At 38.1% G+C, this 13052-nt stretch overlaps 1 protein-coding gene across 1 annotated transcript in view; it reads right to left on the bottom strand.

Moving 5' to 3' along the window:
- The window catches only part of TRPC3 (transient receptor potential cation channel subfamily C member 3), a gene marked incomplete at its 5' end in the record, with an annotated part of 81180 nt that overhangs the window by 27904 nt on the left and 40224 nt on the right, over window positions 1-13052 (bottom strand). Inside the window, 5 exons of the mRNA XM_082635355.1 lie at window positions 1199-1408; window positions 2729-2924; window positions 7153-7417; window positions 9489-9722; window positions 11369-11585. Of these exons, the coding sequence (XP_082491481.1) occupies window positions 1199-1408; window positions 2729-2924; window positions 7153-7417; window positions 9489-9722; window positions 11369-11585 (1122 nt within the window). The remainder of the gene's footprint in view (window positions 1-1198; window positions 1409-2728; window positions 2925-7152; window positions 7418-9488; window positions 9723-11368; window positions 11586-13052) is intronic.

Genomic DNA, 13052 nt, shown 5'->3' with positions numbered 1-13052 from the left:
AGGCTGGAATTTTGTGCCTCTCATATCCTCCTCACAATAACCCTGTGAAGTTTTCTCTCTTTCACGTGAGACAATTATGGCTTAGGGTAATGAAGTGATTTATCCGTGTTACTTTCTAATAAGCCTTAAGCCAGAATTGAAACCCAGGTCTAATGCCAAGGCTCTCTTCCTTACATTATGTGGCTTCTCACTGTATACAGTGAGATATTATTTGAAATCATAGCCAATCACTGTCTTGCAACCTAAGAGCCTTAAAAGCCCATATTCAGGTCAAACAAAGAAGGTTTAAAAGGCTACCTTCTTAAAGAGTAAGATGTAGAGTATTACAAATCTTGGAAATGCACATCTCTTTTAAAAAGTGAGAAATTAAATTGCACTAACCCTGTCTTTTTCCCCAGCATCAACTGAGAAAAAATATGTACCTTATGGAGGTAACATTGCTATCTTGTGGGCTCCATTTTCACAACTTTTAGGCAAAATTATATTTTAATTTTGCTCCTGTCTGCTTCACTCCCTATTATTTGAGGTTCTGCCAATATCTTTCTATCTCCTATACCAATTCTACCTCTGCAAATTAAGTTCCTGATACTAAAGTGCTAGCATGGAACTTATCTTTGTTAAAATCAAAGTATGACTCAATTAGTATGACTCAAGAACAAACCATTCTTGATTATTTATAAAAGGGAGCATTTATGGTTAATATTTGGGGGTGCTCTTAAGCCTGTATCAAGTTTATGATATTAAAGGAAAAAAGATTATTTAGCCCAATAAAGGGTTTCTACAAATAAGAATAATATGTTGGTGGTGAACTATATATACAACCAAGAGAAAAATGTGAGGAGAGAACTATTTAACTTCAGAATAACAACTGAGAAGCATGGAACACACACACACAAAAAACAAAGTGTTTTCTAGCAATAACTTTTCTGTTTACTTTTAACAAGTTAAAGAAGTTTTTTGTTTGTTTGTTTCTAATTTGGTAGTTTACATGAAATTCTGACCAAAAACAAGGCATAGACTAAGTGACTTCTTGATATATTATGAAGATATTAAGTATTAGTCTATGAAAGACTATGGAATGGACAGTTACTTTCAACATCTTCTAAGTTCACACATAAAAATTATTGAACAAACGTCAAAAGACAAGGAGAAAGACAAAACATTTATCTTCAGGTCTCAGTAAGCTTTTGATACCTACCCTGGACTTTGAGTTACCCATTCCCATTTCTATATCCTTCTGTAGCCTTCTCCTTCTGCATTTGGAAAAGTTAATGATCCGCATGATGAAATAAACAAATGACTTTGGACTAGGAACCAGACTGAAGGGTGGAGGTAATGTTTTTCCATCATCAAAATACGATAACCAAAGTTTTGAGCGAGCAAACTTCCATTCTACGTCACTGTCATCCTGTGTCACAAAAACAGAAAAAATATAACAACTGATTTTAAAAACTAAAACTTCTAGTAATTGATTTCAGTAGGATCTTACAATGAACATACATTATGCTTTTGAAATACAAAAGTGGCATATATACATTTATCTGCATATAATCTCTACTGGGCTATATAATATTCTAAGTAATATAATTTTCATGATATTTAACATTTTTTTCTCTTCCATATGCCTCTGTCTGTACCCACTGAAATTTAACCAGAATTCCCTGTCCCCTATCCAAAAAACAAAGCATAAGCACAAGAAAAATTCAGGGTCGAGGAAGGATGAAAAGATTAATTCCTCTCTCCCTCCCCACCCCCTCCAATTCTGCGTATTCAACAATAGTTCTCCGTTCCCCTCCTCATCTACACCCATCCAAGCCAGGTTGTAGACACAGCATATTATAAAGGGCAAAGGAAAAAGACAGCAGCATTCAGATGAATTGCACTTTGGAGTTTATGTGTCTGCCATATGTACTCAAATGTCACATAAGGCCCTCAGTGGCCTATTTCTGTCTTAATCTCCTTTTATCCTCAGTGCTGCCCCCTGGTGGTGGCATAAACATTCTATCTGGTAGGAAGAATGGAGAGAAGAAACGGAGCCGGTCCATGATTGGAAGAAGTTGGCTCAGTCGTTTCACACTGCCCAGTCTGCCATTACTACACCCAAGCAGGTGTTCAGAGTACAAGTTTTCATCTCTGGAGGACCTGAATTCTGCTTTGAGAACACTATCTTATGTGTTGCTAAAACACAGATAGAGACTCGATGGACTTAACATAACAGTAAAGCACTAAAGAGATACAGCACACTAAACTGGAGTACATAAGAAAACATATATACGGTGATGAAGAAAGGCACCAAATCGAGCCCAATCCCAAACAAAAATAAAGTGATTTCTAGAATACTAAAAATTCTGACTAGATAAAGAACATCATCAAAGTTTACCAGGCATCTAGTAATTTCTCTACTGGGATCTTTCAGATGGTTGGCTGGCCAACGTAGGAGAGAATAACTTCCCTATGGCCAATACTTCTTCTAGACACTAATTCAGCAATATACCCTGAGAGAAGGCAGAATGATGGTAAATTCATGAGGACCCTGCTGTGCTCCTAGAAGATACTAGAAGGTGTATTACCACCTATCCAGATGGAAAACACAGAGAAAGGCCCTGCTTTGGTCTAAGCCTCTTTGTTGACAAGAGCAGGAGCTCCAGCACAGGGCACAAAAGCAGACGCAGTGTGCTATTACAACGAAATGGCAAGGACAGACACAGTGGGTAGGAAGCAGATTTACCTCAATTTCTTGATATGAGCTATTAATCATAGCAATGAGCATGTTGAGTAAAACAACCACCATAGTTACATTGTATATTCCATAAAGAACGTATCCAATATTCTCTATGAATTTGTGATCATATTTGAGCACAACGGAAGTCACTTCAGACAACCCAAATATTGACCAAAACAAAGTCTTGAAACTTTCTTCTACACTGTTGAAAGAATAAGGTACAAAGTAAATAAATAAACAGTTTTCAGTATGAAAAAGTCAAAAGCAAAAACAAGTTAAGGTCTGAATACTGCACAGATGTAAAATGCTATTGTATTAAACTATCATCATAATACCCTGATCATAACAATTTTGTTATAATATTTAATAGAAAATTTTCTCTCAGGTTTTTAGGAACTGGTGATTAAATGGTGCCAATACCTAGTTTTTCTTTAAGTTATCATCAAGTGAAAATTTTCTGAGCTTGGCAGGGGAAAGCTGAAGTCATGCCCCAATACCCATTCCTCTTTCCTAGAAGGATGGAAGTTTGGGGTTTGATTTTGTAGGTGGTTTAGGAATTTAAGTCAAGTTTTCTGGCGTAGAACAAGATTAGGATTAAAATTATATACCCACTTCCAAAAAAAGTATGTACAAACTTATTCCTTGCAGCATGGCAGCAGGGAAGAATGAAAACTAACAAAATATCTATCAATAGAAGAGTGGGTAAATAATTCTGGTACATCTATAAATGGATTGCTATGCAGCCACTGGGGAAAAAATGAGACATATCTGGCTTCATGTGTTTATATGAAATGATATCCAAGATATATTATTAGAGAAAAAATGAGATGTAACAAGTGTAAAATAGTCTACTGTTTTAATAACAAAGAGGGGTATACAAATTCTTATATTCTTGCTTATGCAAAAACCATCTCTGAAAGTAACCAAAAGAAACCATTGCCTCTGTACCTAAGGTGAACTAAGAGACTGGTGTCCAAGGCTGAGGAAGGGGACAGGCTCTTCACTGTAGATACTACTCTACATGTATTTTTCGCCACAAGAATATATTACCTACCTAAAAGTTTTACTTAAGTGGAAGTGAAGAGAAGGCAACAGAATTAAAGATTCCTATTCTTTTCCCTTAATTTATATAGTCTACTTCCTGATTCTTCCATCACAGCAGTTAGCACTTAAGCCCTCCCCAGACTAATTACCTACTTGTATCCCTTAAATGAACTATGCCGACTGAATTTGGCTGGTTTTGTCATACAACCGAGGGGTAATTACTGATCTGTGAACCATGAGAATAATCCTTAAACAGTTACACATGTAGAATTCCAGTAAAAAGGAGGGTTCCAAAGTAAGCCCCTTTTTTTTTCAAGGAAATAGTACTTTTTTTGGTTTGTTACAACAGATGCTAAACAACAATTTTATAGATTTGTAGGTTTTAGTACTAGCTTAATTCAATCATTCAACAAATATTGATGGAGCACCTATTATGTTTTAGACATTGTGCTAGACCCTGGGGATAGAGGGTTCAATAGAAAGGTTCCTGTTCCTGTAGAGTTACTCTCGATTATGAAACATTTGATGATGTGATGCTATAGCACAGATGCTAAAGGAAGAAAAAGAAAGACTATTAGCCTCTTTGTTCCTGCCGTGAATTTAACAGCATCTCAAAGTGTCCCCACTCCCTCCTCTTCCTTTGCAAACCTTCCCACCTCTAAGGCTGGGAATATAGATTACCGAGAATGCACAGGTGTGGGGAGAGGGGGAGAGGGAAAAGGAGAGGACACTGGCAGTTTCTGAGCTCCTACTACGGGCAAGAGGCTTTACATAAATTACCTTCCATATCCTTACCATGACCTGATTCAAACCTTATTGTGCTTTTTTTGTTTGGCCTCACCGCGGGGCATGGGGGAATCTTAGTTCCCTGACCAGGGATTGAACCCTCACCCTGTGCAGTGGAGGCGCAGAATCTTAACTACTGGACCACCAGGGAAGCCCCTATAATACTTATTTTAAAAACAAGAAACTAATACTGAGAAATGTTAAGATACTTAACCAAAGACCACAGCTAGAAAAGAGCAGACGTTGCTTTCACAGCCAGGTCTGCCTGATTTTCCAGCCTATGGTCTTTTCACTGTATCATGTTGCCAGGTCCTCACACAAAGCAGTGACGAAATGTAGTGTATAAGATGAGTTCTCATAGAGGTCAAAGGGGTACTACTGTGTGCAGGATCTCTCTGTCCTTCCCCCCGGGTTCAAACAGAATTTTTTTTTTCATTACAATAAAGTGAGTTTCAGTTCTCTTTCATCCCTACGATCTGCTCTATATTAACTACTTGGAAAAATTCATTTCAAAACAATTTAGATGCCTGGAAGGGCTTGATATTCTACTTTAGTCCACAGGGAACTTACTGAAGGTCTAGTTTGTTTTCAGCTGTGGCATTACAGGGCACAGAGGGTACAAAGGGAGGCACGGAGGACCTTCTGATCTCCTCACCTGGAAGGACCACAGTACAGATGGAGGGCCCGCCTCCCTGACCGCTAAACAGCAATGGGTGACAGAGGATCTGGCAATGTGGACTTCTCCATGCTGAGGGAAATTAAAGGGACAATAACTAAAAAAGCTTATTCAAGGAAGACTTCATGAGGAAGGTAAGCCTCCAGTGCAGACGCCAGTATGATCAAAGGAAGGAAGTGGTACTACTGTATAGTGGACGGTACAATGTTTAACTATAATTTCTTCTTCTTCAACTCCCTGTACTGATTAATGATACATTAACATAAAAGCGAGTGCTCTGGGACTTCCCTTGTGGCGCAGTGGTTAAGAATTCACCTGCCAGTGCAGGGGACACGGGTTCAATCCCTGGCCCAGGAAGATCCCACATGCCACGGAGCAACTAAGCCCGAACGCCACAACTACGGAGCCTGAGCTCTCGGGCTCTTGTGCCACAACTACTGAGCCTGTGTGCTGCAACTACTGAAGCTCACACACCTAGAGCCCGTGCTCCACAACAAGAGAAGCCACCACAATGAGAAGCCCGCACACCACAACGAGGAGTAGCCCCCACTCACTGCAACTAGAGAAAGCCTGCACGCAGCAACGAAGCCCCATTGCAGTCAAAAAAAAAAAAAAAAGCCAATGCTTCTTTTTGAAATAATAGTAATGGCTACAAAATGATGAAACTAAATTTAATGTCATACATAATGTAAGAGATATCCAGTATTAAAAATTTGCTACCCGGGCCTCCCTGGTGGCGCAGTGGTTGAGAGTCCGCCTGCCGATGCAGGGGATATGGGTTCGTGCCCCGGTCTGGGAGGATCCCATATGCCGCGGAGCGGCTGGGCCCGTGAGCCATGGCCGCTGAGCCTGTGCGTCCGGAGCCTGTGCTCCGCAACGGGAGAGGCCACAACAGTGAGAGGCCCGCGTACAGCAAAAAAAAAAAAAAAAAAAAAAAAAAATTTGCTACCCAATTCTCTTAAAATAGCTAGTTTTATCTAGGATTTCCCTGAGTTTTGATCCACTCTGTGATCAAACATTCATTAAACTCAAAGAGATAAGCCTTTGGAGCAATGTAATCTCACAAAAGCACTGTTTTTGTTTTTTGTTTTCTTAGGTTTTCTCCATCCCTTTCCTTTTTTTCTTTTTTCGGTATAGCTGATGTACGATATTACATAAGTTTCAGGTGTACAACACAGTGATTCACAATTTTTAAAGGTTATATTCCACTTACAGTTGTGACGAAATGTTGGCTATATTCCCTGTGCTGTACAGTACATCCTTGAGCCTATGTTACACCCAATAGTGTGTGCCTCCTAGCCCCCCCCCCCCCGATTATTACACCCCCCCACTGGTAACCACGAGTTTGTTCTCTACATCTCTGAGTCTGTTTCTTTTTTGTTATATTCACTAGTTTGTTGTAGTTTTTAGATTCCACATATAAGTGATAGCACACGGTTTGTCTTTCTCTGTCTGACTTATTTCAGTTAGCACACTCCAAGTCCATCCACATCTTCTTTATCCATTCCTCTGTTGATGAACACTTAAGTTTGTTTCCATATCCTGGCAATTGTAAATAAGGCTGCTATGAACATTGGGGTGCATGTCTCTTTTTGAATTAGTTTTGTTGTTTTTTTCTTATATATACCCAGGAATGGCATTGCTGGATCATATGACAGTTCTATTTTTAGTTTTTGAGAAACTTCCATACTGTTTTCCACAGTGGCTGCACCAATTTACATTCCCACCAACAGTGTACAAGGGCTCCCTTTTCTCCACGTACTCGCTAACATTTGTTATTTGAGGCACTAACTATGTTTAATGGATTATTTTCCTGCTCTTAAAAACATCTTTATTACAATCATTGAAAAAAAAATTTTTGCTTCATCTAGACTTGTTAGAATTTCCCTTCATCCTACCTTTTTTTGTAAAATGTTTTACTTACGTGGTAAAAGCAGCATTTACTTTAGCTCCAAGGTAGTAAGAATAAAGTATGAACATGCCAATCATAAAAGCAAGAAACACCATAATAAAGAGGACCATGAACTTAAATATGTCCTTCACAGTCCTTCCAAGAGAGATCTGTAAGGGGCCGAAGCTCTCATTCGCAGGGAGGATGTAGGCGATCCGAGAAAAGCTGAGCACGACAGCTATGGCATAGAGACCTTCAGATATGATCTGAGGGTCAGAAGGGAGCCATTTATCTCTGGCTACAAGAAAAGAGAGAGAGAGATTAAAGATGGAACTTTCTATTCATTGCTAACTACATGGAATACCTTAAATAGGATCTACCTTGTAGGTAGGTGGTTATTATCTCAATTGAAACTACTCTACATTTAATGAACTGTCCAGGCACTATTTTTCATGTTAAACCAGAAACATATGATTTCTACATTCATATGGTTTCTTTTAATGGAGGAAATGCTATTATAAAGATACAAAGCTGACTTCACATTGAGCAGAAGCAGAATAAAGTACAAGAGATGAAAAAAGAGATGAAAATGCTTCATTAGATACAGACTGTGTCCAGGATGACAAAACAACTGACCTGACTGATTTGTACCCTCAGTTACCAGATTTATGGACCGGCTATTTTATCATCCTATAGGCTCAGTTGGCACAAATCTTCTTTTCCCTATTTCATGGGAAAACTAGGTCATCTAACAGTTTATGCAAGTAAAATGTCATATTATAAGAAGTGAGAATGTCACTGAATCACAACGGTGCTGTCAATGTGATGTCTGAGCAACACAGCTGGTTCCTGGAAAGTATAAAATGCTACTGAGGTGCAAAAATCTTGGCAACAGATTCTAAATGAGGACCCCCCAACACCCCTTTCAAGGTTACTTTAGTAAGTTCACAGCAGACTATTGGATACTCGTTTCCCTGGAAGACCAGCGAAACACTCTGTGGTTAATTCTGTGAGAACTGGGTCACTCCCAGACACTGGGAGTGTCCCAACAACATTCCCAGCAACAACAAAAATGAACATTTATTGAATGTTTAATATGTACCAGACACTGTGCTTTCAATGACTCTATGGATCTGAGGTTATTATTCTCTTCTCAAAGATGCAGAAACCAAGACTTAGAAAGGTTAAAAACTTGATCAAAATCACAGTAAGGAGTGAAGCCTAAATTCACAAATTTCCATTCCTCCAGATGACAGTCATTAGACACACACAAGTAAATTTACGTAAGAAGGTACTGAAATAGTCATCATACATGTTACACACAAATACAATCTAAGCTATTTCCTTAATTATAAGTGGTAATCACTTGCTCATTTGGTCCTTGGTATATAAAAATCTTTGCTTGCTGACAAGAGATAATGTGTTTAAATTTCACAATGTGTAAAACGTACACCTTCATTTTAGAGCATGCACTCAGCCTTCTTCAATAATGTTAACACGCTGCTGGTACATATCACAATGTACTTTAAAGAGTTATTCCTCACAATCACAACGCATTTAAACTCTGTGCCTGAGTTTCCTTATCTGTAAAATGAGGGTTAGACAATAATTGCTAAAATCTTTTCCAGGTTTAAGATTTTGCAACTATATGAAAATTTGCTAATTGTGGCTTCCCAATTTTGCCTTAAGGGAAGGGAAGCTAACATTGCTTAATATTGGTTTGCAGTGGGCAAGGAAGGCATCGGTAACCATGCACATCTAATGTCACTGGGGTCTCCTGCTCTCATGATTTAGAGAAGCCTGGCTTCTCCATCCCGTCATAGGAGCACAACATCCTTCCCAGCATTTCTGCTGGTTCTGCAAAGCTTACATTCTCACTGTCACTTTAGCTCCTATTTCCTGCCTCTGCTGAATTTTTGTTCACTTCCCTCTACAGCAGTTTAGCACCTTTTATTATTTTATCTCCTCTAACCCAGGCTCTCAGGGACTCATCTTCCACATCAAACAATTTAGCAAGCTATTTTTCCCCCCAATTAAAGACAATTTCATGTCCTAAGAATATATAAGCATAATCGTGATGTTAGGCTTAAAGGTAATTTTCTCCCACCTTGAAATACCTCCTTTTTATAGATGTGAAAACTGTGGCACAGAGAAGTAAACTAATTTGAACAAAGTCACACAGCTAGGGAGAGTCAGTGCCATGATATGAATCTAGTTTTATACAGCTTTAAAGCTCATGTTCTTTCTACCATCTCTACACATTCAACATGCATCTTATACTAAACATACTCTTTATTGGCACTCCCTTCCAAAATGTGCTTGTAATACCCTTCCTGAGACAAAAGAGGACTCTGCAGCTGATAACTTACCATAAGTGAAATACTGTATCTCTGGTGGAAGTGTAACTTCACTGAGGTCGCTCTCTTGGACATAACTGTCCACATACTGTTGTGCTTTTGTTGCCTGAAGGAAAGCCAGGAATCTGGCTGTGAAAGCAGCAATGAAGATGGAGAGCATCCCGAAGTCTAGGACATTCCACAACTGCAAAATGTATTCCCTGGGTCCTTCCAGCCAGAGCTCCTTACACTCAGACCACATCATTCCTGTCACAAGATGCACAGATTACAGACAAGAGTTTACTGCTTGGATCAGGAAGCTACTATTTCGTCCACCATCAGTCCCCACCTATAAAATGCCCCAGTGTAAAGCATGCCACTAGGCACTGTAAAGCACTGATGGACTACAGCTCGGGAAGGGAGGTGCTGGGCAGAGTTAAGTGAAAGAAGAAGCTTCGACTGAAGGAATGATTCACTCCATCAAGTTAGATTTTGCTGAAACATAATTCTACATATGGCACAAGAAATTGTGCTACTCTTATGGGGGTAGGGCAGGAGGGAGGGAAGGAAATAAGCAAGGAAGGCTCTTCACATCAAATTATTTTGGCCCAGGAAACACCTGGAGGAGAGGAGAAAATTCATCTTTATAAAATGACAATGGTTAATTACCAAATCATGGTGATTATTAGAGAAATCAGCCCCTAATTGAGAACCCTACTCTACACTTTTAACAAGAACAGTTTTCCAGTCATCCAGGGACACTTACCTCATTCCCCTACCCTCTCTCCTCATTTCAGCTTCATGCTGAGAAGGTGAGGAATGTCATTGGAAAAAGAAGAAACCCTTAAGCAGGAGGCCCTAGGACATTATGAAGAAACTGAAAGCAGAAAATGTTGTTCTGGGAGAAGAGGACAAAATATGCCAGTTTAACAACTTGTCCTGACTATGTAAGGGGAAAATATTGTAGCACTTTTAAAAGACATGTAGTGGCTCAAAATAAAATTCATAAAATAATTAATTGACCCAGGTTAAGGCCACAGGAGTGAATGAGGAGGAGAACCAACCCATTAATTTGGGAACTGAGAAGATAATAAGAAACATTCTGTGTGAAATAGAATATACAAAAATGACTTTGGATTAGTGATCAGTGGATAAACTGGTTCCAATCTTTATTTTTTTTCATATTGCTTAAAATGTTTACTTTAACATAGTTATTCGAAATGAGCTATTGTGAGGTGAAGTAACAAACATTCTGAAAATGGAAACTCTCCTTAAAAAAACCTCTGAGGCAATAAAAATTCTTTAATCATCAGTTAATAGCCACTAGGTTATTTCAGAACTATTTCAATTAAATATTTGATCATCACAATGAGCCATATTTTATTGTTTTTAATTTATTTTTTATCATCTTTATTGGAGTATAATTGCTTTACAATGGTGTGTTAGTTTCTGCTCTATAACAAAGTGAATCAGCTATACATATACATATATCCCCATATCTCCTCCCTCTTGCATCTCCTTCCCTCCCACCCTGCCTATCCCACCCCTCTAGGTGGTCACAAAGCACCAAGCTGATCTCCCTGTGCTATGCGGCTGCTTCCCACTAGGTATCTATTTTACAGTTGGCAGTGTATATATAAAAATGGCATTTTATTCAGTAATTGAAGTTGGATTTCTGAAACATGGTATATTTATAATTAAGCTTATGTTACTCATAAAAATTTTGTTTAGTGTTAAGGGATACCTTCAGCATTATCAAGCTGCCACATTATTCCGGTATTTGCTATTCTGCTTATCTTACAGTGGGGATGTTGTCACCATATAATGTACCACAGCATTTTAAATAGAATATGGCAATCATTATATAGATGTTATTTTGGTAGAAATTAGAATACTTGAAATAAAAGGCTTACCAAGCACCCAGACCATAATTAGCATTTCAGTCCATGTGAACTGGGTGGTTTTCACCCTGAAGATCTGTTTGGGATAGTCAGTAACAGTGATATTTGGCAACGTGGTGATTCCTTCGAATCTATCTGAGGCGTTGAACACAAGCAGGCCCAGGAAGATAATGAAAGAAGCAGCGTGCGCCACAAACTTCATAAAAGGGCTTCGCAGAATTTTCCCCAGCTGTAAGAAGGCAAACAAACAAACAAACAATAAAAACAAAAAACACCAAAACCTTTTACTTTAGGAAATCTGGCTTCCACTTATGAAAACTACTATACAGGATAAAAAAAAAAAAAAAAAAAAAAAACCAGATAAAATGAGAACACTCTCAAAATTCTGCTTTTGTTTCTGAAGAGTTATACATTGTAAAAATGACTCCTTTTAGGGGATGCTTCCTCTAAGAATAATTTAAGAAGTCTTCAAACTTCATTGTTTCTAAATATCCAATTTGTCTTAGGATGTACTTCATTCACAGATGCATTTCTGGAAATTACAAGGCATATACTGGTTATTCTTATTTTTACGTGAAAGATTATGCAGTGTCAGAATTTTAGAGTCTAGGAAAAGAAACTCCAAATTTGTAATATGTAATTCTTTATAATTGAAATGTTATGATGAGTTTGTAGACTCATTCATTTATGATTGAAATGTTATGATGTTTTTGTAGCACATTACAAAGCCTTTGAAGATGAAAAAAAAACTTACTACTATAGAAGTAAATTTTTGTTCTCACTTCTACATATTCCAAAATCAATTTGTACTTTGTATGATATAAAAAGGCAGACAATATTATAATAAACATAAATATTTTATCTGTTACTGTCCAATAAGAGCAGAGAGATACACAATAATTAAAACCTCTAAGTAGGTTAACGTAATAAAAAGTCATCCCTGAGTTTGGAAAATCATATAAATAGTACAAAAGCATTTTTAAAGTTCAGTTTATAATGATTTTAAGGTAACTCTTTTTAAATCCCATGTGATATAATGTCCTTAAAAGCCATATGTTCTAGTAGAAATGAAAAACAATTCTTCCTGTCCTAAGAGCTTCTGCAGTCTAAGAATTAGGTATATTTGGTAGATTTATCAGATAAGTTCTCTCCTCTGCATACTCAGACCCTACTTTCAAACTCAGTCTGTGACGTTAAAAAGTACCAAGGTTCACATTTAAAAGACTGTAACTTCAAACAATTGTTTTTGTATGTCCAGAAACTTAATATGATGTCAACAAATAACCAAAGAATGTCAAGCATTTCTGGGATTGGACATGAATGCACACAGACAAATGTCACATTTTCCATATTAGACACAGAAAAATAAACCACTCATTTACATATCACTGTGCTGTTCCACAGCTGCCGAGAGGACACACTGGGGTAGCTCATCCATAGCACATAGTGATTTGGGGGGAGTTGCCAAGTCTGTTTCTCCTAAAGGTTGATCTTTGAAAATGTTAAATAACATGAAAAAAAAAAAAAAGCAGCATGCCTATCTTTAAAAATGGGATACATGGGGAGAATTCTTACTATATTGTCCTTTCACCACAGGATAAGTGGTATATGGCAGGTATAAATGTGGGCTCCAGAAACAACTCAATTCCCTCCTTTCCCTTCTCTGCTGGGCAGAGTTCACCACATCATTAGCTGC

This window comes from Mesoplodon mirus (assembly GCF_964341445.2).
Source record: "Mesoplodon mirus genome assembly, chromosome: 2".
Taxonomy (NCBI): domain Eukaryota; kingdom Metazoa; phylum Chordata; class Mammalia; order Artiodactyla; family Ziphiidae; genus Mesoplodon; species Mesoplodon mirus.
Note: the sequence above shows the minus strand (reverse complement) of the source record. Positions and strands in the feature narration are given on the sequence as shown.